This window comes from Lontra canadensis, unplaced genomic scaffold (genome assembly GCF_010015895.1).
Source record: "Lontra canadensis isolate GAN:19392208 unplaced genomic scaffold, GSC_riverotter_1.0 scaffold13, whole genome shotgun sequence".
NCBI lineage: Eukaryota > Metazoa > Chordata > Mammalia > Carnivora > Mustelidae > Lontra > Lontra canadensis.
Window position 1 is genome coordinate 891650 of NW_022631007.1, and position 22604 is coordinate 914253.

Sequence of the window (22604 nt, forward strand, 5' to 3'; positions counted from 1 at the left end):
TCTGCCCCTCCCCCCACCATAAATAGATCGATCGACAGATAGATATTTTAAAAATAAATAAAATAAGGAGGTTGAACTTCACTAGATAATCTCTCTGGTCCTCACCAGCGCTCGAACCGTTTCAGAGAGGATCCTTCTTAAATGCATAAATCCCATCGTCTGACCTCATCCTTTCTCCTGTCTTCATTTCTCCTTCCTTTTAGACCCATATTTATGCTCCATCACCACGGAAAAACTTGAAATCCCTCAACTCATTTTCTGCTTTCTACAATTTATGGTTTTGCTCCAGCTGGATACCTGAGCTTGAAATACTCTCACCGCCCACTTTACACGAGCAAAAATCCTCCTCCCGTCAAGGCCTCCCTTGGTGCTGCTTTTTTCAGAAAGCCTGTGTTTGCCTCTATCCACAATCAGAATTAATTTTTTCTTCCTTTTGGCTTCCATAATATTGTTTTAATCTTTATTACAGGCCGCCTTTACCTTAGATTTTAGTTAGTAATTACATAGGTCTTTATAATGATAGGTTCCTTAAGAGGGCAGGGACCCTATGTTATACGCATCTGTAGTTCCAGAACCTTGCACATGGAAGGCCTTCAATAAATATTTGTTAAGTGAATGCTGGGGTTTGACCATAGATAGTTCAGATGCAGAATCTCATTCATTCGATCACAGCCCACTAAACTGTGGCCCTTGCCTGGAACGTGGAACAGTTAGGCCTAATTAATTTTTGTTGTTGTTGTTACGCCTAATTAAGAAAAGGAAAGGCAACACACCTATTGGGAAATGAGACCTTAAGGTGGGCCCATTTCTCATACACACACACACATGCGCAAACACACACCTTCTTCTTAGGAGAAATTAGAACTTGGGAGCTGACTCTCCAGCAAGCTGGGAGATACGGTAAACTAACCAGGGAAGGAATAGGACTCCCGGTAATCACTGGGAACCAAGTTCTCTGCTAGACTCAGGACAATGTTCTGCAAAGCCAGGCAACAAATCAGCTGTCTCTCCTGGCTCAGAGGGCCCTCCTTCCTCATTCCCATGGTCTTCAGGCAGCGGGCAGAGGCAATGGAGGGGCTGGGGAATACAGATACGCAAGTTTTGGGTGGGGAAAGGAAGCTCATACTCTTTGGCAGCCTTCTCTCTGGACTTCTGAGGCAGCTGAGCCTCTTGGGCAGTGAAAGAAGGTTGCAGCCCTTGACCTAGGCCTCGCTCAAGCCTTGTGCCTGCAAAAGAAAGGTTTGTCAGGCTATTGCCCTACCCAGGAAGTGAGAACATCCTGGCTCCTCCCCGCTGTGCTGGGGCCTGGCCTCAACTTACCAGGAATGGTGTTCTCTAAAAGGAAGCCCAAGAATCCTGCCAGGAAGATGGGCTCTGTGAGCACCGAGCGCAGTAACACATCCAAGGGGCTCCAGCCTATAGAGGGTTGGGGCCAGGCAGGAAGGGAACTCTGATGCTGTGCAGGGTCAATGAGTCTTATATTCCTAGACCTAAGTCTAAGTCTTGGGCTAAGGACAGGTCTTTCTGAACCGTTATCCCATCTTCCTTCACCTTTGTCCCCCTATTCTCTATTTCCCCCACCTAGGCCCTTCCCACAAGTTCCCAGTCCATCATCCTGTATTCTGAGTATCCACGTGCCCTCCAGATAGATCCAGGCTCTCAAAAGTTTGGTATTAGAAGCCCCAGCCATTGGGGTGCTGGGGTGGTTCAGTTGTTTAAGTGGCCGACTCTTAGTTTCAGCTCAAGTCATGATCTCAGGGTCCTGGGATCAAGCCCTCCTCAGGCTCCCTGCTCAGTGGGGAGTCTGCTTGAGGAATCTCTCTCTTTCTCTCTCTCCCCCTCTGCCCCTCCCCCCACTAGCACCCTCTCTCTCTAAAAGAAAAATAGATCTTTAAAATAAATAAATAGATAAATAAAAGCCCCAACCTTACTTTCCGCTTTTTATTTTTTTAAAGATTTTATTTATTTGAGAGAGAGATGGCACACAAGCAGGCAGAGGGGCAGAGGGAGAGGAAGAAACAGATTTGCTGCTGAGCAGGGAGCCCAATGTGGGGCTCGATCCCAGGGTACTGGGACTGTGACTTGAGCCAAAGGCAGACACTTAACCAACTGAGCCACCCAGGAGCCCCTTACTTCCCACTTCTTACCTTCTATGCTCTAGCCTGGTTTTCTGAACCTCAGTACTACTGACATTTTGGACCAGATAATTCTTTGTTTGAGGGGGCCTGTCCTGTGCCTTGTGGGATATTTAGCAGAACCCCTCTAGCCACTAAATACCAATAACAATCCCCTCTTCTGTTTGTAAGAACCAAAAATGTCTCTGGATTTTGCTGAATATTCCCTGTGGGGCAAAATCCTCCTCAGTTGAGTGCCACTGCTATTGGCTAGGCTGCACTAACAAACTGAGGTATTTGCTGCTCCCTGGAAATACCCTAGGACTTCCTACTTCTAAGTCGTTGTTTATGATGGTTCCCCCACCTGAAATGAGCTTCCTCTCACTGAATATGTTCAAGTCAAACTAGCTCAATGTTACTTTCTCCATAAAATTTAAGTTGGATCATCTCAAACAGAAACTCTCTCTCTTGCTGCCGAGCAACCCAGCTCCTTATCTGAACCTTTCCTGTTACGTCTGTACATGTCTTCTTTCTTTCACTGGACTGGAACATCTGGAGGTACCTTGTATCCTAAGGGGGTAGTCTGGTGCTCAATAAATATTTGTTAAACGAATGGATGAACTATTTATGCCAAAGCCCAGAAAAGGGTGTGGGACCTGGAGTCTGGAGAGTTCCAAGCCTCCAGTTCTTGCTTTCCCAATCCCGTCCAACTCCCCTTCCCATCCGTCTGCTTTCTCCCACCTGTGCTCAGTAGGACCGGGGCCTCTCGAAGCCATCTTGGCAGCAGCAGGGCCATGAAGATGGAAAAGCCAACAATGAAGACATTCCGCCCAGAGTCAATGTCAGCCAGGTGGAAGCTGGAGAATCCAGCAGACAGAACCACGGCCTGGGTCACCCCAAGGACCCCACCTGTCTCGTAGGGAAGTAGTTAAGGGGGTTGGGAAGGGCTGGAATAGCAGAGAGGATTGCAGGGTGGGGCAGGTGGTGATGGAGATGGACGACCAAAAGGCTCATTTTCCAATGATGCCAGAAGCCCGGTCAAGAGGTCAAGATGTTGGGCGGGGGGAAATGAGGGCAGCTGACACACACAGCTATCAATATGTCAGGGGATGCTGTTCGGAAAGAGAGGTGGCCAGCCACACCCAGCCAGTTGGGCTGTCCTGGGGGCGGGGTGAGTGCTGGTTCAATACCAGGCCTGCTGATACATCCACTCACCAAGCACAGGCAGTGGGATGGCGGTGAGGAGCTGGGCCAGTCTCGGGGAGAGCCCAAGCCCCATGCAGAACAGCCCCACCAAGTACACCACTCTCCGAGAGCCAGCCTAGGTGAAGAAGAGATGCCAGAAAACACCACCTCTTCCTCGACTCTCCAAGGGTTTTGCCCAGCTGGCGCATTCTCATCATTTGGATCCCAACTCAAACATGACCCTCCCAAGAAGCACTCTACCTGAAGGCTTCTCCTTTTCTCAACCACTATCCCACTACTACCCTGCTTTGCTTTCTTTTTCTTTTTAAAATATTTTATTTTTAACTTTCATCTGCTTTGTTTTCTTGATAGGACTTATCACTCTGGAATCATCTTACTTTTTTCCTTTTTTTTTTAAGATTTTATGTATGTATTTGTCAGAAAGAGAGAGAGAGAGAGCACAAGCAGGGGGAGCAGCAGGCAGAGAGAGAAGCAGACTCTTCGCTGAACAGGGAGCCTGATGCTGGACTCAGTCCCAGGACCCTGGGACCAAGACCTGAGCTGAAGACAGACGCTTAACCAAGATAGGGAGCCACCCAGGCATCCCTATATTACTTTGTTCCTTAAATTGTCTGCCTCTCCCCCTCTGAAGTGCCCAAGAGATCAGGGACTTTATATGACTTGATCTCGCCAGACTCCCAGCCTGGGTACAGTGCCTGAGGCATAGAAGGAATTTGGTGGTGACTTAGTGTCTTCCTCCCACTCCTAGCCCCTTACCACTTCTAGGCACCTCCCTAAATGAGATCATTGATATGGAGTTCCTGACAGAACGCTGGACAGAGATGGCAACCAGTCAGTGTGAGTTTCCTCCCCTCACCCACACCTCCAGCTCCCCCACCCCCACCCCCACCCACATACCTGGATAAGACTCACTGTGCCCACGTTGGGGAAGCTGGAGGCAGTGCCCATAGGGCTCCCCAACAGCCCAGCCAGCACGCTGCCCAGACCCTCCAGGCTCAGCCCACGACTGCAGGCATGTGGAGGTGGGGAGGGCAACTGCAGCAGTCGGCCACACAGGGCATAGCAGCCCAGGGAGCTGGCAGAGGCTGCCAAAGCCATGGAGATGCCCGCAGCCAGAGCCCTGGGTGTCAGCAAGGGCCAGTCCCACTCAGCTGGGGAGGGAGAGAGAGCCACCTTGGGGCCAGACTGAAGTCTGGAGCATCCCCCTGCCTCCAAAGCTCTGTGCCGCAAGAATCCTCGAGAGCCCATTGTTTTTTAAGATAATGTCTTGGGACAAAACCAACAAACTCAGGATAAAGACTCATCCCTTTGCCACGGTCTACAAAGCTTCATTGCTCATGGCAATCTGCTTTACTTCCTTCACTCCAGATACGCTGGCCTTGTTTCAGGCCCTTGAACTTGCTGTGTGGCTGGCTACCACAGGGCCTTTGCATTCTCCCTACCTAGAATGCCTTCACCCTGTTGGCTGCTACTCATCTCTCACATCTCAGCTCAAAGATCACTTCCTCAAGAATATTTTTCCTGATCTGTCTGATAAAGTCAGATTCTCCATTATAAGCTGTCATTACACAACATACCTCCCCACTGTGACACATACCACATGCAATTTCACACTTGCTTTGATGACTAATTAGTATCTGCATTCCCCAGCAGAAAGAGCTTCATAAGTATAGGTACTGTGTCTGTTATATTCATCACTATGTTCCCTATCATATGTCCAGCACAAAATCAGCAATCAACAGACATGTATTAAGTTGACAAATGAATGACATTTGTGCACAATGCCTCAAAAGCAATATTTATACATAGGTCACTGACCCAAATGCCTGTGGAGGGTGGTGGTAACAAATGAATAAATTGGGCAATTGGGTATCAATAGGGAGTGGTGGGCTTATAGATGTCTCTTAACACGCAACAAAACACCTGTGACGAGGGGCCAGCCCTGACCCTCGGATTGGCAACTCCTCTCCCCTGCGTGTTTTTGAGAAAACACAGGATTTAACTCAAATGAAATTCACTCAATCGTGAGTCTGAAGAAATAGACCCTTTATTCGAGTCAGAGAGTGAAGGACGAAGAGGAAACCTACCTGGGTGAGGCAGCCAGACCCATGGCACCTCAGGGGAGGCAGACAGCTCCGGGGGGATGACGTGCAGACCCAGAAGGGCGGAGATGATCCACACACAGGCCGCTGGCATCAGCACCTGAGCGGCAAGACTGAGACAGGAAAGAGCCCCTCCACCCAGAACCTTCCAAGCCAGCCTTGGAGGGGCAGGCAGAAGCCAAAGGTAGCAGGCTTAGTAAGCGTTCTATGCCAGTCCTTCTCTCATCGACTGCCCCTCCCCAGACCACCACATACCGAGAGGAGCCGGAAGACGGGAATGGGAGCTTGAGGGGAAGAGTTTGAAGCTGGCCTCCAGGGGCAGGGGGGTAACTGGCAGGAGGCCAGGTGCTGAGAACAGACCACTACAAGCAGGATAAGCCTAGGAGAGAGAAGGAGCTTCAGGAGCAAGAGGAAGCAGGCATCCTGTTTGGGGGGAGGGGGGTTGGTAATGGAGGTAGGAGTGGTAGAACTCCCTTAAAGGGGTCCCAGAGAAGAGAGGAAGGAGGATACCTTGGTAGGGGGAGGAGGGGTCAGTGGGAGACCAAATGAATCCAGAAAAAGCTCAGGATTCTAAATCCATGAAGGATCGACCCTGCTCAGACAGCTGCTGAGTTGGGGAGGAGGGCCAGCTGTTCTTCCCACCCCCAGGCCCACACAACCCACTGGTCACCACCCCAGGCCTCTCAGGAATTACGTACAGCAAGGCCAGGCCCCAGTGAGTAGAGCAGAAGAGGGCCACCTCCCTGTGGGCAGAGAAGCCTGCCACCATCAGGCTGGGGGCCAGCACCAGAGGTCCACAGTGGGGGAACAAGTGGCCAGGACCCCCCAACAGCCCCAGGGTGCCTTGGAGCAGCCCGGATACCACCACAGCCCCAGACACCTGGAGGAGCCAAGAAAAGCACAAAGAGGAAGCATTCTGCTCAGTGGAGTTGACCTCAGCCTGGACTACTACTACTTTTTTTTTTTTTAATTTAAATGCAATTAGCCAACATATAGTATATCATTAGTTTTCAATGTCCTGTTCATTGATTCATTAATTGCATATAACACCCATGGCCCATCACATCATGGTCCCTCCTCCTTAATGCCCATCCCCTAGTTACCCCATCCCCCCAATCCCCCACCCATCACCCCTCCTGAAACCCTCAGTTTGTTTCCCAGAGTCAAGAGTCTCTCATGGTTTGTTTCTTCCCATTCAGTTTTCCCTCTATCCCTCCGCTATGGTCCTCCGTGCTATTTCTTGTATTCCACATATGAATGAAACCATATTATCTTTCTCGGCTTGACTTATTTCACTTAGCAGAATCCCCTCGAGTTCCATCCACATCGATGTAAATGGTAGGTATTGGTCCTTTCTGATGTCAACCTGGACTTCTTATTGAATTCCAAATTCCAGATGTGGATCTCTGCCTCAGCTCCTTCCCCCCAGACCATCTCAGGCCCCACCAACTAGAAACTAGAACCTCCTCCATCCTGGCAACATGGCAGCCCTCCTCTTCCCCACCCCCAGGCACTCACCTCTCTGAGAGAAGTGTTCCAGAGCCCCAGGCCATGGCAGCCAGACCCCCCACACAGGCGCAGCAGAAGGGAGGCTGGGAAAAGTGGGGGGCATGGAGAGGAGAGTGTAAGTGGGACAGAACCCCAGTATTCCACCATCCTACCTGGGGCTCGGCACAGCTCCAAGACTCCAGAGCCTAGCCGTTCCCATCACTGCCCACTCTCCATCCTGCACCCACCTATACCTGGAGGCTCCGACTGGCAGCCCACCCCACCCTCACCCCTTGCCCTTGCTCTGTGCTCACAGTTTCCAGGTGTCTGGATGGCCAGAGGTAGCTTCTGGCTGGTCAGCACCAGAGCAGGGACAAGGAACTCTAAGGATGGAGCCTGGACAAGAGGGAGCCTGTAGGAACAGCAGCCCTGGCAGGTCTAGAAAAGCATGGCAGCCCAAAGAACTTCTCAGGCCTCTCCTACACTCACACAAGTACACACACACCTACACACACACACACCTACACACACACACACACCGCCCCCTTCTCTCCAGGGAGTTCCCCTCACCTGCTGCCTATCCAGACTTGCAGGGTGGTGGACACACCACAGGAAAAGAGGCTGGAGGCCAAGAGCTGGGCAGGGGAATACGAGAGCTCTCCCGGGGGGAGACTTGGAAGCAGGAGCAGGTGGGAGGCCCAGAGCAGAGAAGCCAGGACCAAGATATGCTGCAGGGGGAGGAATGGGAAGGGTGGTTTTTAGAAAAGGGTTAGAAATACCTATTTCCGGAGGGTTTCTCATGCCACTCCTACTCCCCCCAAATGCCTCTTCAGTCAGAACCAGCTCTTGCACTTCTGCGCCTACCTGCAGAGCCAGAAGACAGCTGAGGCCCCAGGGAGGAGGCCCACACTGAGAGGCCCAAGGGTGAGAGGAGGGATTTTGTACATCAGGTGGTGGTGGTGGCGGCGGCGGCGGCAGCAGCAGCAGGGGAACCGGGGCATTCTGGGGGCCCATGGACTGGAGTTGGATGGGATGGGGGGATGATCGGCTCATGTTGCCCTGCTTGCTTCTTGTCTTGGCTGCCCTGGGCCAGAGTTAAGTAGAGAGTGTAAGAGGTCAGAGTTTGGATGAAGTTAGCTGCCTGGAGTGGGGAGGGGGTGAAAGGGTCAGTGAAGCGGAGCAAAGGGATGAGGGATTTGGGGCAGGACAGGTCCTTTCACCTTTGCCCAGCTCTTGTACAAATTCCATCACCCATTAACTGGGGAGCCACATTCTGGACCCCTCCCCCCAAGAATCTCCATCTCAATCCAAGCTCTGCAAAGCAGGATAAGGTGGGGGGTGGGGGAGAAGAAGACTTATAAAATATTCTGGGGAGGTTTTTCACTGGAGGTTTTTTTCACTGGAAACCCTGAAATTTCTAGTGATTTGGAAAGATCACTGCTACCCCAGTTTTCAACCTTTTCGGGGCCCAGCCCCCAGGGCTGCCTGGGAAGGAAACGCATGGGTAATATCTGTCCACAGTGCATGGCGACAGTGACCACAACTCCAGACCATTTCCACCCCCAACAGGAAGGAGAAATGAAGGTGATTGATGGTAAGTATTTCCTATGTGAAAGCGCGGGGCCCAGATGAACAAGAATCCACTGCCCTCCCACTATGTACCATCAACCTGGATGCAGCAGCTATGACGCCAACGGATATCGCTGCTTTCCTGGCCACTGGTGTACCACAAGCTGCGCCACGGCGGGTGACCTGATGTTCCAAAATCATGATCCGGCTCTTGGCAAAGTGCTGCACAAAGCAAAGTCCGGTTTTAATTTACATGTAGGTACATTCCTGGCAAATGGAATCTTTCTCAAAATGTGCAAAAACAATTTGGTGTTTATGTGTTAAAAAGGTCTAGGTTCTTGGGGCGCCTGGGTGGCTCAGTGGGTTAAGCCTCTGCCTTCGGCTCAGGTCATGATCTCAGGGTCCTGGGATCAAGCCCCGCATTGGGCTCTCTGCTCAACAGGGAGCCTGCTTCCCTCTCTCTCTCTGACTACCTCTCTGCCTACTTGTGATCTTAAAAAAAAAAAAAAAAAAGGTCTAGGTTCAGATAAACAGGCTTTTCATATACGTGAGGTCCTGGGGCAGGGGGTCGTTCAAAAGTTGTCTTGGGAATTCTTCGTAAGGGAGGGGCCTGAAGCTTTCCAGGCTGCTCAGCTGAATGCAGGTTGCATCCCTTCAGATGTTTATCTCCATCAAAAAAATGCCCCATGTTTCGAGGTAGTTCCCCTAATGGGCAGTACTACCTGTCCCAGACACCCTGTCCAAGGGCCAGAAAGGTTTTCCTTCTTCCAATGATAACCCAGCATTGGACTTGTCTTAAGAACACCAACTACCACCATGCGTCCGACCAGACCGGAAGTCAGGATAGAGAGAGGTGTCCTTGGAGCTTCCCAAGGACGCTTCCCTTGACCTCTCAGGATCCACCAGGATAGGGAACCCCCAGAACTTGTGACAGACAGGGCCCACCTCAGGCATGGTAGAGTCTGTGCCCCACAGCAACCAAGCCAAGCAGCACTAGGGGCCCCAGGGTGCTGGGAGCTGGGTTGAGGGTTAAGTTTGAAATGGGAGTCTAATCATCGAACAACGAGGAAGTTCTTTTTTTTTTTTTTAAGATTTTAATTTATTTATTTGACAGACAGAGATCACAAGTAGGCAGAGAGGCAGGCAGAGAGAGAGAGAAGGAAGCAGGCTCCCCGCGGAGCAGAGAGCTCGATGTGGGGCTCGATCCCAGGACCCTGGGATCATGACCTGAGTCGAAGGCAGAGGCTTTAACCCACTGAGCCACCCAGGCACGCCCCCCCCTTTTTTTTTTAAGATTTATTTGGGAGAGAGAATCTCAAGCAGATTCCCCACTGAGCATGGAGCCCAACGTGGGGCTCAATCTCATAAGCCTGAGGTCATGACCTGAGCCAGACCAAGAGTAGACTGCCAACCCACTGAGCCACCCAGGCGTCTCTCAAACAGGTAAGTTCTAAAATGGGTTTCCGGGAGAATGAATTGCAAGATGACGGGCTCAGGAAGTAGAAAGGCTTAGAATCCAGGTATGGGGTGGGGGGAGGAGGAATTCTTCCAGGGCTGCGGCAGAATTAAGAATCCAGGCCATGCAACTGACACTGTTTATTGAAATCTCAGTTCTACAAAAGCGTGAAAAACCCAGATACAAAGCAGTGGCCAGAGTGGCCTGTGAAAAGAACACCCAGGAGAAGAACGGGAGGAGAGTGAAGGCCAGGTGCAAGGTAGTAAGAAGAGGCTGGAAGACAAAAGGGTGAGGCTGAAGATGTCCGTAGTCCCTGGTTCCTTTAGGCCACATCCAGGGGATGGGTGTGGAGACGGTTTCCCACCTCCCCCTGCCTTCCCTTGGCAGATCCCACCTTGGCCCTATCCGTCCCTGGCTCTCCTCCTTCAGGGACATCACACAGGCTGCCAGTCAACATCCCCTCCCTCCCTCCCCCCACTTTCCCCTTCCTTCCTAGGGAACTCAACAGCAAGTCTAGAACCCGGGGAGGTAGAGAGATGGGGGCTTCTCTGACTGGTTGTGACATGGCCCTGGTCCCCAAGCCAAAGCTTCCCCTGGTACCCTCACCACCCTGGGCAAACAGCCAGCCACTGAGGTCTAGGAGAGTGAGTGACCTTCAGTCTTTCTGCCCCACAACCCCTTAAGCTCCATCCCCTAGAAGGACAGGGACCAGCCGAGGACCCAGAGAGGCAGAGAGGATCTAAATCAAGCTTTGCCCCTCCAGGTTCTCAAGGACTCCCAGATCCTCTTAATGTATTCCTTGGAGGCCTACCTAGCCTGGGAAAATGAAAGACTTGAGACGGGCTAGCTCCATGACACTGAAGAGGGAACACTGCTGGGGCTGGGGGAGCAGCGGGGGCACTGGGCTCCAGGGCCAGGGTGGAGCCAGGCCATGGGAGTGGTACCCGGCTTTGGGGGGCCCAGTGGGAACTGTATGGTTCACATGGTGGCAGGCATGGCAGCTTGGGGAGTCTCTCTGCAGCTTCCGGCAAAGGGGACAATTCTGGAGAAGAGCGGAAGGGGAAGGCGGGTCTGGGGGAGGCACTGATGGAGGAGTCAGTGAGGTCAGGAGACTGGCCCACAGTGAATGCAGCCCTGCGTCACCTTCTTGGCCACTGGAGATGTTAATAGGACATGGCAGGCACTGCGGCACGGAAGAAGGTGTGCAGGGTTCCAAGAGGCTCCTGGAGGCCAGTCCAAGGTCTGGAGGGCCTGGTGAGGGGCTGCAGGACAGGCCCAAGGACTGGTGAATTACGGCCACTGAGGCCACTGCCAAGGCCACACTGCTCACATATGCCATGGCCAACAGGCAGGACAGCTGCGGGAAAGTAAGAAAAGTCAGTGCCCAAACACCCTTCCCCCAAAACCTGCTCTGTCTTTAAAGCGCCCACCCCTTACCTTGTCTGCTCAAGTCAGAGCTCTCTTTCACCATCTACTCTCAAACCCCATCTCCTGAGGCCTCCGGCATTTGCTCATCCCGCCCTACACACCAGCCCACACCCGGCCCCCGTCTTTCCCAACCCTCCTCACCTTTGCCAGGCTCTGGCAGAGGGAGCCCAGGGCCAACTGCCAGGCCGGCTGCTCCAGCAGCACACACAGGTCTGTGTAGGTATACCAGCCCCGCCGCCGCCCCTGCTGCGCAGCCACACTGTGGGCAGGGAAGGAAGACAGAGGGCATCTACACCCCTTCCGCAGCTGGCCAGGTGGTGGCCTCATTCCCCTAGGCAGCCACCAGGACACGCAGGGTAACCTGTTACACGTGCACATTCCTAGCCTACCTGTCGATCTAGGAGCTGAGCATGACACTAAGATCTGTATTTAAATAAGCGCCTCCCACCATTCCCAAGGTGATTACAAAGAGGGCAGACAGGTTTAGGAACCACTACCTTGGGCACTTCTCTTTCCTGTCTCATCCCTCCCCACTCCAGTTACACAGACCCCCCCCCACCGTCGACTTATGATTGAGGTCTAACCCCTCAAATCCCTTGAGCCCCTCTGCCCAACTCTAGAACCTACCAGCTCTCCAGCCAGCTCAGCACCTCAAAGATCTCCCGAGGGTCAGTGTAGAGACGCCAATCCTACGGGTAGGAAGACAAGGGCACTGAGCAAGCTCAGCGATGAGCCACTGTCACTTAACAACCAGGACTACGGCACCAGCTACAAGCACTGCTCCCGCGGACACTGACTTGGCACTTCCCATGCGCTACACACTGTTCTGAGAGCTTTTATATATTAACTCATTTAACACCACATTATCTGGTTTCACAAGACATCCTCCGTTAAGGGAAAAGAGAGAAAATAATCCTAAGACCGGGCTGTAGGGAACTCAGAGTCAGGAGGCAGAAGAAGTCTGGCTACAAATAATCAGAACCCCATGAGATAAGCTCTGACTCAGAGTGTAACATGTAGGGCCTGAGGAACTGGGGGGCGGCGGCTGCTCCATTTCTGGCCTCACCATGCCAGGAACCTCCAAAGGCTGTGGCTGGTCCAGAAGTGTGGGAAGGGAAGCCACTAATAAGGAAAGACACAAGGAGAAGAGGCAAAAAGAGAAACAAAGAAACTACAGAACGCTGACAGAGAAAAGCAGAGGATGAAAGGAACATAAGAAGAGCTCAGAGGAACTGAGTGAGAGACAGAATGGCCACTCACCATGGCACTCAGAAAGCCCCGCTCCAGGGCGTTGAGAGTGGGCACCGCCACACCCCCTGCAGCTCCCCATTCATCGTTGAATACCTCCTCCTCCTCCCCTTCGTCATAGAGGTACTTACTGGCCACCATCTGCAAAGGAACCAGAAGTGGAGTGGAAAGAGCTGGCTCCCAGCTCCCAGCTCACCAGGGAGATGAAGGGGATGGGGCGTCCTACCATGGAGATCAGGAACAAGTCAGAAGATGACACATGCTGTAGGTAGTCGGGGTTTCGATGCCGGAGCCGCTCGATGTACACCAGGGCAAGCATCATAGCACATGGGGAGATGCACGCCTCCCTGCGTGATGGAAAGGATCCCTAATTAATCCCAAGGGTCTTTCCACTCTCACCACTCAGGATGCGCATCCCTGGGTCTTTACATCTTCTCTTTAGGCATAACCATTTCCCTCTCTTTAAGGCCCAAACACTCTTATCCGGTCCCCCTCAATTCCAGGCTCACCGGGACACATGAGCTACGTATTTCTTCTGGAGTCGGCGAATCGGGCTGGGGGCCGCCTTCTGGAGCAGTTCCACAGCAATGTCTGCAGGAGGCAGAAGGAAGCCAGAGTAGGCAAACAACTCCTCCCTTACCGCCCTGCCCCCCCAACACACCCAGTTTCCACTGCTATCAGCAGAAAACTCTGATCTGTATGATCTGAGCCTCAGAGACAGGACCACAGTAACAATGTAGATCAAATTCTCCCATGCTGAGACAAAAGGCCCATTCTACATTTGAATTTCAGCTCCTTCCAGCAGGGAGGCTTATTTCTGGATCACCTGAAAAAATTACCTAGATTTGTCTTTTGCCCCACTCATCTGAGAAATAAACACACCCTGTGAATTTGGGATACATTTATGTGTCTCATATACAAATCAGGAATAATATAAATTTGTAAGACCGCACTGTTTTCTACTCATCTAGACTGGAAAAATGTGAAATGGAAAGCCAGTCCTTATACCAGGTACCAATAAGTTAGTACTGGCCACACAGTGTAGCTCATGGGGTACACACCTGCCCATTTTGGTGACTGCTGACAACCCCATCTTCAGGCTTCTCACTTGTCCAATCACGCAACACTAACCTGCCACAGGGCTGGAGAGTTCCTCCAAGCTGCAGTCAGCTTCCCAGTCCCAGCCATAGTACAGTCTCCTTCGGATTCGAGCACTCAGTTTCTGGTGCCCGGGGAGGAACTGAAACGGCAGGTGTTGTAGGGTGAAAGGCAGGCAAGGCAACGATAGAGATCCTGGCTCAGCGTGAAGTGGGGTGCGGGGCAGCAGGCTCACCTCACTGCTAATGCGGCCCACGCCCTAACCTGCCCCGTTGTTCGGGTTATATGCCAAGGGCAGCCTATCACAAATGGCAGGGGGGAGGGCAGGAATCCTCCTCCACTGACTGCTACGCAGGAGAGTTCCTCCGTGCAGGTCCCCGCTGGCTAACCCTATCTCCATTCCTCTACTCCGCGGCTCTCCCTCGGGGCCCAAGGAGCCGGCGCCTCGAGTAGGCAAGGCTCGAGCGGCTGCCGCCTGGCTTCCGTACCCAGCGGCCAGGCGAGGTGGCAGCCCCACTCGGGTACCCAGGGGAGCGCCCGGGGTCCGAGCTCAAGCACCGACAGGCCGCGGAGGGGGCGGGCCGCCCTCTCACCGTGAAGTCCTGGAAGCCGGTGAGGGAAAAGGTGCCTTCTTCGTCCAGCAGTAGCCCGGCCAGGTCCATCGTGCCGCCACTCGCCGCCCTGCGAACGTGGAAGGGGACGCGTGGTGAGGAAGCCGCCGAGCCCTCGCCTGCGCGCCGTGCTCCCCAGCGCAGACCGCCGCCCTTGGCCAGCGCAGCCCCCGGTCCTCGCGCCGGCGGCGGCAGGCGGGGCCGGGCTGGCGGGCGCCTCTTCCTGTTCCGCCCCGGGAGGGGCTCCGGACTCCGAGATCCGGGCTCCGGGAGCGGGCCTCGGGGGCTCGGGGCGCTCACCTCACCCAGTGCGGAGTAGACCCGGCTGCGAGGCGCGTGCAGCGAGTCTAACCCACCGCGCGTCGGCCTCGCGTTTACTAGCCGCGGGGGTGTTGCGGGAGACTCAGCGCCCGGCACTTCCTGCCCCCCTGCTGGGCCCAGCCGCCAGCACCGACCCCCACGGACGAGCTGGGCTCGCCTTCCTCCTGATCGCCCCGAGCCCGGGCGAGTCCCAGAGCTAAGCCCCAGCGTGTCCTCGTCTGGGTAACAGGAACAATTCCCGGAGAACCATGCGAGGATGAACGAACCCGGCTGACCCTTTCGTAGCAAAGCAGATAATAATAAAACCAAAATGCAGTATGAGTCGCTGCTGAATGTTTTGAAAAAGGTACACACACAGAACAATGTACATACAAAACATCGGAAAGAATACAGAAAAAAACAGTGGGTGCACTGTGGTCAAGGTGGCAGAGAAACTTTGCTGTATACCTTCCTTTCACTAGTTTGAATTCTACACCCAATTACGTATTTTGTGGGGTTACTGCAGAAATTAAAATGATCACAAGGGATCATAAAGCACCTGGTACGTTGTAAGCCTCAATAAATGGTATTATGCTCCCTCAAATAAACATCTAAACAGGATTCTATTTTTAAACTCACCCCGCACCCCCGATCTCCTGTTTGAGCAAGGGATTGGAAAGCGTTCCAATACGCGCTGGCAGTAAAGTCTACAGAAGTGGAGGAAGAGGAAACAACTTTTTTAAGTAGGTGAAGCTGTTTTGAGTCGGTCGAGTCACGCGCTGGTGTTTGTTTATCCGCTGAGGGGAGGGAACTGGGAGGACCAGTAAATCAAGGGCTGAGTAATGGGACGGCCACCGCCCTTCCCGAGCAGAAGCAGATCCTACCCGCGACACTAGGCATTTGGAACCCCACTTCCTGCCCCTTCGGTCGGCATCACATCGGGAGTATCGACTCCCTAGGCGCCCTGCCTATACAGGGAGAAGAAAACGGGCCACAGTGCGGAAACGCGGAGATACAGTCCTCCGGGCCCCACCGACGAGAGTACCCTAACAACCAGACGGAGACTCCCGACTCCAGCAGCCACAACACGCACCTGCGCAGAAGCAGGCGCCCGGGTAGCCTCCAGCGCACAGGCGCGGACGCCCTATCCTGGCGGTTAGGGTGCGTCACGTGACGGGCTCCTCGGTCTGCCGTCACGTGACGGGCCTCGGCGGCCTCCACTGCGCTCTCCGCGGCGTGCGCCCCCTTCCGCCTGACGCGCCCCCGGCGGCGGCCGCGCAGCCCTGGCTCCTCGCGGGCTCGGGCGGCGGCTGCGACGGGGCCATGGCGAGCGGCGGTGGCGGTGGTAACACCGGCGCGGGTGGAGGCCCGGGGTTGGGCCTGAGCCTCGGCCTGGGCCTGGGTCTGAGCCTAGGCATGGGAGAGGCCACCGGCGAGGCGGAGGAGGAGGCGGCCACGGCCGAGGCGGTGGGCCGCCTGGCCACGACGCTGTGGCTGCGGCTCCGCGGCTGGGAGGCGGTGCTGGCGGCAGCGCAGCGGCTGCTGGTGTGGGAGAAACCGCTGCACAGCCTGGTCACGGCGGCCGCTCTCAACGGCCTCTTCTGGTAACGGCCGCGGAGGAGGAGGGGGCGGGGCCGGGCAGCGCGGGCGAGCGGGGGCGGGAGGGGCCCGGAGCACCATTCGGGGTCCCAGGGTTGACACCTGCCCCGGTGGAATGACCCCCTTCCCCCGGCTTTTGTCCGTCGGGGTTGCCCCATTCCTCTATCTCGGGTCTCGAGTTAGGCCTGGAGGTTCCCGTTCCCCCATCAGTGGGCGCTTTTCCGCCTTTGGCGATGGATGCGGGAGCCTCTTACCCACTCACCGCCGAGGTGCCTGTTTCTTCCTAAGGTTGCTGTCTTCGTCGTCCCTCCGGCCCTTCTTCCTACTCAGCGTCTCACTTTTGGCCTATTTTCTGCTGGATCTCTGGCAGCCTCGCTTCTTCCCTGACATCTCAGGTGAGTGTTGACTTCATTCAGCAAGCCCCGTCGTGCACTTGCTTTGTGCCTGACCCCGCTGGGTGGGCTGAAAGGGGAGGGAAAATGGACAGCAGGCAGTCAGCTCCCAGGCACCACCACTTCCCCAGTCCCGAAATGGAGAATTTCCCTCTTAAAATCAGTGTTAAGTGAGTATAGTAGTTAAAGAGTGTGGACTGTAGAGCTACATTACCTGGGTTCTGTTGCTTGTTCTGCCATTTGTCATGCATGTGACCTTGTAAGAACCACTCAGTTTCTGTTAACCTCAGTTTTCTCTGTTATGAAACAAGGAGGATAAAATTTACTAAGCAAGGAGACGAAGACTGAATGAGTTAATACTGTTATGTTTGTGGTAGAGTTATGCGTGTTACAGGGATCACAGAAGTATTAGGTTCTGTTTTGTTGTTATCCGTGGGTCTACTAAATAGGTGTTCTAGGAGCAAGTAGATGTCGGGCTGTGTGAGCTGCTTGGGATGTAAACATGAATAAAACGTTTGAAAAGAGTGAAGTTCGGAGTGCTTGACTGGCTCAGTTGGTAGAGCGTGGGACTCTTGATCTTGGGGTTGTAAGTTTGGGCCCCATGTTGAGTATATAAAGGTTACTTAAAAATAATAAAATATTTGAAGAGAAGAGAGGAGTTTAAAGAAGGAAATAGGGGCGCCTGGGTGGCTCAGTGGGTTAAGCCTCTGCCTTCGGCTCAGGTCATGATCTCAGGGTCCTGGGATGGAGCCCCGCATCGGGCTCTCTGCTCAGCAGGGAGCCTGCTTCCTCCTCTCTCTTTGCCTGCCTCTCTGCTTACTTGTGATCTGTGTCTGTCAAATAAATAAATAAAATCTTTAAAAAAAAAAAGGAAACAGACATACAAGTACAAACAACCATAACGATGTAATTTTTTCTGCAACTGCCATCTGAAGAAAGTGCTCTGGGAATGCAGAGGAGGGGCAGCTATTCCTGCCCCGGGGAGTGTCTCCCAGAGCCCTACCACTCAACTAGTTCCCCTCCTCTTTTTATAGCATCATCTCCAGAGGAGCCACACTCTGACAGGTGAGTGCAGGCCACCTCTTGAAAACAAATACCCAAATCTTGTCTTGCTTTGGTGCCAGTGTCACCACGGTGCACAGCAGCTTCTGCAGGCACAGACCCCAGCGTAGCAAATGGACCGGCGACAAGTTTGGTCCTGGGTTCCTGTTTATGTGTTTGGGTGCCTACTCCTTTCCGGGGCAGAGGGTTGGAAACTCTTGGTTTTGCTTCCCCAAGATCAGGACAGCCTCCCTTTGGGAGGTGGGGTTGTCCACTCGTTCAGAGTGAAGATCTCATTGGCATTCTCAGAGGGATTTGAGTGCCTAGGAAGCTGGTGTCTGAGGCCTCCAGGGGTCATGTCATGTCTCCCCAGTGAGGGTGCGGGGTCAGGCGCCCGGCCGCACCTGCTGAGTGTGCCCGAGTTGTGCAGATACCTGGCTGAGAGCTGGCTCACCTTCCAGATTCACCTGCAGGAGCTGCTGCAGTACAAGAGGCAGAATCCAGCTCAGGTAATCTCCACGCCCTAGAACAGTTTCCTGCAGTGTGGGGAAGTGGAGGCGGGTGGGAGGCGGGGAGGGGTAATGTGAAACTCCTGGCTGGACACTGAAGGAAGAGGGCTGGAGCCTTTCTGAGGCAGCATTCACCGGTGGTAGCTTGGTGCAGAAGTAGTCTCATTTCAGGGAAGTCGTGTTTGATGTGCTTACACTGTTTCTTGTCAGGGCAGAACAGTTTGCATTATAGGTTTTGGTGATGTCTAGTGTAAACTTCTTGAACTGGTGGTCTCGGGCATCCTCTTGACTAGACTGGATGCCCGCATCCTGAGAAGGCATACACTCCTCCTTCTATCAGCTGAGCAGCAGTTTCTTGCCCGGATGAGTGGGGCATATTCCTTTTAGATCCTCTGCTCTTCTCTGCAGTTCTGTGCTCGAGTTTGTTCTGGCTGTGCTGTGCTGGCTGTGCTGGGACACTATGTTCCGGGGATTATGATTTCCTACATTATCTGTGAGTAGGGTTTAACCCCTGCCTTTCTTGAAGCCCTTTTCTTCTCTCTTACTGGACTGAATCAAAGAGACTGACTGACTCTAAGGGAGGGTGGTGCTCTCTCTCTCTGTTTGGTTATCCATTTACGGAGATCTCCAGGGGATGCTGGTGTGTTAGTAATAGCGCAAGAGTCATCTGGGGAGGAGAGTAGTAGATGTGGAGGGAGGAGGTTGGTACAGCCTCCAGAAAGCCTTCAGCCTTTTCTTTTTGGGAACCGATTAAATGGGGGCCCTTATGAAATGGACTTCAGGAGCTGTGAGTGAACCCTCTGCTCCCTAGTGCTGAGCATCCTGTTGTGGCCCCTGGTGGTTTACCATGAGCTGATCCAGAGGATGTACACCCGCCTGGAGCCCCTGCTCATGCAGTTGGACTACAGCATGAAGGCAGAAGCTGACGCCCTGCATCACAAACATGACAAGAAGAGTAAGGGGCTCCCATACCCGGGAGGGGTCCTGCGAGGGGGGGCGTTGGGGGCATGGCTCATGAAGTGTCCTGGAACTTACTTTCCAGTTTCTGGGCTGTGTTCATCCCCCACCACTGTCTCTGCTTGGTCGCTGACCTGCTGTTCTCGTTTCTCTAGAGCGGCAGGGGAAGAACGCACCCCCCGGAGGTGATGAGCCGCTGGCGGAGACAGAGAGCGAAAGTGAAGCAGAACTGGCCGGCTTCTCCCCGGTGGTGAGGTCCAAGGGAGATGGGGTGTCAAATAGAAGATTGGAGGAGAATCTGCATTGGAGCAGCTTCTCCTCAAGGGGGTGGGAGTCGGTGGCGGTGGGGGTGCTTTTGAAAAATTCTGTCTTTTATCTTTTCACCTGTTGTGTCATTCGGGTCCTCCTGCAGGTGGATGTGAAGAAAACAGCATTGGCTTTGGCCATTACAGACTCAGAGCTGTCAGACGAGGAGGCTTCTATCTTGGAGAGTGGTGGCTTCTCTGTATCCCGGGCCACAACTCCACAGCTAACTGATGTCTCCGAGGGTATGAGAAGCCCTTTGCCCTTCAAATCTTCCTGTTCTTTGTTGTGGTTATTGGCTGTGCTCTCTGGTTGTCACTCCCATAAATGTTTTTTTTTTTTTGGGAACTGATCCTCTAATGTGACTTCAAGCTTCTAAAAGACTTTAAGATCCAAGGCCTGGTCCAGTATTCCATGTTCTGAGTCTCCTCCTTGGACTAATTGCCTGTTGGGATGGTTCAGAACAGCAGGCCCATCCACCCATTCCTGACCCTTTGTTTCCTGCACAGATTTGGACCAGCAGAGCCTGCCGAGTGAGCCAGAGGAGGCCCTGAGCCGGGAGCTGGGGGAAGGAGAGGAGACAGAGCCAGCCCCTCCTGCTGAAGACCTGCTGGGGCTCCCTCAGGCCCTCTCAAGGCAAGATCTGGACTCGGAGGAGGAGGAGGAAGATGTAGTAGCCGAGGAAACCTTGCTTCGGCTCTCGTCTCCCCTTCACTTTGTGAACACGCACTTCAATGGGGCGGGCTCTCCCACAGATGGGGCGAAGCTCTCCCCTGGAGGACCGGTGGAGACACTGAGCCCGGAGGCAGTGAGTGGTAACCTTACCACTGCACCGAGCACCCTGTCACCCTTACTTTGCCTTGCTGAAAGTGATCCGGTCCCCTCCCCCTCAGTGCTCCCACCTCTTCCCCAGGACTTGCCCCAGCCCCTTCCTGCCCCTGAGGAAGAGGAGGCGCTCACCACTGAGGACTTCGAATTGCTGGATCAGGGGGAGCTGGAACAGCTGAATGCTGAGCTGGGCTTGGGGCCAGAGACACCCTCAGAGCCCCCTGATGCTCCGCCCCCTGCATCCCTAGGGCCCGACACCCTGTCTCTGGTACAGTCAGACCAAGAGGCTCAGGCCGTGGCAGAGCCATGAGCCATGGGGGAAGGCGTTGCAGGCACAGTAGGGTTTCCTGGCTAGGGGCTTCACTGTTTCCTCTTCCCTGCTCTAGGGAGAGGTCATGCGTGGGGAAGCTGGCTGTCAGATGGTAGCCAGTCCACCCTCTGCCTGCCTGCCTGCCTGCTGTCCCAGGCCTGGTATGGTGCCCGTGCCTGGGACTGGTTTTAAGTTTGTAAATAATTTTACACTTGGGTTAGTGGATGTGAACAGGGCTAGGGAAGTCCTTCCCACAGCCTGCACTTGCCTCCCTGCCTCATCTCTCTTCTCATTCCACTATGCCTCAAGCCCTGGTGGTCTGTCCCTTTCTTTTTTCCTCCTATCCTCAGGGACCTGTGCTGCTCTGTCCTCGTGTCCCACTGGTGGTTTAGTTTGGGCACTTTATCATTCTCTCCTGTCCCTCGTTTCCCTCTGCTTTATTTCCTGGCTGTGTCCTGTCCTCAGCAGCTCAATCCCCACTCTTGGCCAGCTCCTCCTTCCCAGCAGGCCGTGGCTAAGCTTTTGGGAGGCCCCTGTCTGGGTGGTACAGACTAATGCCGGAGTGGTGGGTCAGGCCAGTGGTGATGCGCTCAGGCCACTGTCACCCATGTCAGCTCCACTGCGCCGGTGTTGTAGTTCAACATGGCCTTCCCTGATGAGGGGGGAGAGCAGGAGTCCCACAGCATGTGCGCCAGCGCTGCATTAGTGAGCAGGAGCTCTGTCCTGTTGGAACAAAGGGCTTTCCTACTATCCGAGGAAGGAATAAAGAGACTGCTCTCTGGGGGCCACAGATGGTCCCAGTGTGATGCGACCCCCTGTTAGGGTCAGGAGGTGGACGGTAACATCTGTGCGGGTGTTGACTGGAAAAATAAAGTGTTGATTGGCTAGAACTGCTGCCTCCCTCCCTCCCTTCCTCACTGGGAGCTACCTCCCACACTGCTCTGTTCCCTCCTCACTGCTCCCAGTGTCCCCAGCTCCCTCGCTCCTGGTGACAGACTTACCTTGGTGCAAAAAAAGGCCAGAAGCAAGCATTACCCCAACAGCCCCAACTTGCCCCTAGTCCTCTTCCCTGACAGTGTGATACGTTTAGTGAGATTTAGCATGTGTGAATAAAGTATATGCAGGAGGAAACTGCCTCGTCTTCCCAGTCGATAGAAATTGAGGGCCGTAACAATTGTTTACAAGCCTGCCTACAACGTCCTCAGAAGTCCTTACCTATCCACGTGTTACCGATTTGCTCCCTCGGCATGATTTGTCTATCCTGGGGACCCAAACACGTAGGACCTAATGCCCATATCAAAGCTGATTTGAGGCTGAGGTACACTGAAGGAATAGTATCTCACACTAACTGAAGGCGTAATATGTGCTCAGTACTCTTCTGATGTTTTGTGGGGTTTTTTTTGTTTTTTTTTTTTTAAGAGTGCGCTGGGATGGCAGAGCTGCAGGGGGAGGGGGGGGGGGACTGCAGGGACAGGGGGCGGAGGAAAGAATCTCAGGCCCATTGTTCTGAGCGCGGAGTCTGACTGGGCTGTATCTCAGGACCCTCCGACCATGACCCGAGCTGAAACCAAGAATTGGACACTTAACCGACTGAGCCACCCAGGCAGCCCAGTGACTTATATTTTAGTAAGTCACGTTTTTCCTCATAATCTTGAGATACGTACTATTTGTAACTCCATTTTACAGATGAGTTCACTTCCCTGAAGGCCACAGTCCTAGTAAGTAATGGAGTCAGGATCTAGACGTCAAGCAGTTTGGCTCCAGCAGTCGCGCTGGAATGGGAAGCCCCTGTCCATTGAAAGGGCACAAATGGGAAGATGTCCAAGGACTTGGGAGTCATAGAGAGCCAATCTACTATCTCAGCTTCACAAATTAGCAGTCCTTGCTCTTTGTGGGGAAGAACAATATTAGAGAAAACCCTGACCTGAGCGGAGGGCCTTTTCTGCCTTCAGCTGGAGGGACTGTCTTGCTGCCTGACTTTGGGGGTTGACTCATATACTGTGTCTCTCCAAAGTGTGTGGGGACATTTTCCTTCTCTTTTATTT

General features: G+C 53.6%; 3 protein-coding genes across 7 annotated transcripts; 1 reads left to right on the forward strand and 2 right to left on the reverse strand.

Moving 5' to 3' along the window:
- Positions 1-420: 420 nt before the first annotated feature.
- SLC23A3 (solute carrier family 23 member 3) lies at positions 421-8811 on the reverse strand. Of its 3 annotated transcripts, none has more exons than XM_032857237.1 (13): positions 8580-8809; positions 7775-7994; positions 7481-7638; positions 7225-7322; positions 6941-7014; positions 6121-6302; positions 5678-5801; positions 5408-5522; positions 4218-4471; positions 3330-3435; positions 2856-3023; positions 1321-1416; positions 421-1226 (listed from the first exon to the last, which is right to left on the reverse strand). In XM_032857237.1, the coding sequence occupies exons 1-13, from the start codon at positions 8678-8680 to the stop codon at positions 937-939; spliced, it is 1986 nt and encodes a 661-aa protein (XP_032713128.1). In that variant the 5' UTR covers positions 8681-8809; the 3' UTR covers positions 421-936. The 3 variants fall into 3 exon arrangements, with proteins under 3 accessions (XP_032713128.1, XP_032713130.1, XP_032713129.1); XM_032857239.1 differs by having other exon boundaries at positions 8573-8634; XM_032857238.1 differs by lacking the exon at positions 1321-1416 and having other exon boundaries at positions 8580-8811.
- A 1246-nt stretch (positions 8812-10057) lies between these two features.
- CNPPD1 (cyclin Pas1/PHO80 domain containing 1) lies at positions 10058-15330 on the reverse strand. Of its 3 annotated transcripts, none has more exons than XM_032857240.1 (9): positions 15260-15330; positions 14303-14390; positions 13743-13851; positions 13121-13202; positions 12838-12958; positions 12624-12752; positions 11991-12052; positions 11505-11622; positions 10058-11292 (listed from the first exon to the last, which is right to left on the reverse strand). In XM_032857240.1, exons 2-9 carry the CDS (start codon positions 14369-14371, stop codon positions 10747-10749), a joined length of 1236 nt encoding a protein of 411 aa, XP_032713131.1. In that variant the 5' UTR covers positions 14372-14390; positions 15260-15330; the 3' UTR covers positions 10058-10746. The 3 variants fall into 3 exon arrangements, with proteins under 3 accessions (XP_032713131.1, XP_032713132.1, XP_032713133.1); XM_032857241.1 differs by lacking the exon at positions 15260-15330 and adding an exon at positions 14621-14661; XM_032857242.1 differs by lacking the exon at positions 15260-15330 and adding an exon at positions 14626-14644.
- Positions 15331-15846: 516 nt separating this feature from the next.
- Positions 15847-21449, forward strand: RETREG2 (reticulophagy regulator family member 2). The gene is made up of 9 exons (XM_032857245.1): positions 15847-16224; positions 16508-16614; positions 17646-17676; positions 18026-18161; positions 18570-18654; positions 18973-19116; positions 19274-19368; positions 19531-19666; positions 19931-21449. Exons 1-9 carry the CDS (start codon positions 15944-15946, stop codon positions 20557-20559), a joined length of 1644 nt encoding a protein of 547 aa, XP_032713136.1. The 5' UTR covers positions 15847-15943; the 3' UTR covers positions 20560-21449.
- The last annotated feature ends 1155 nt before the right edge of the window (positions 21450-22604 follow it).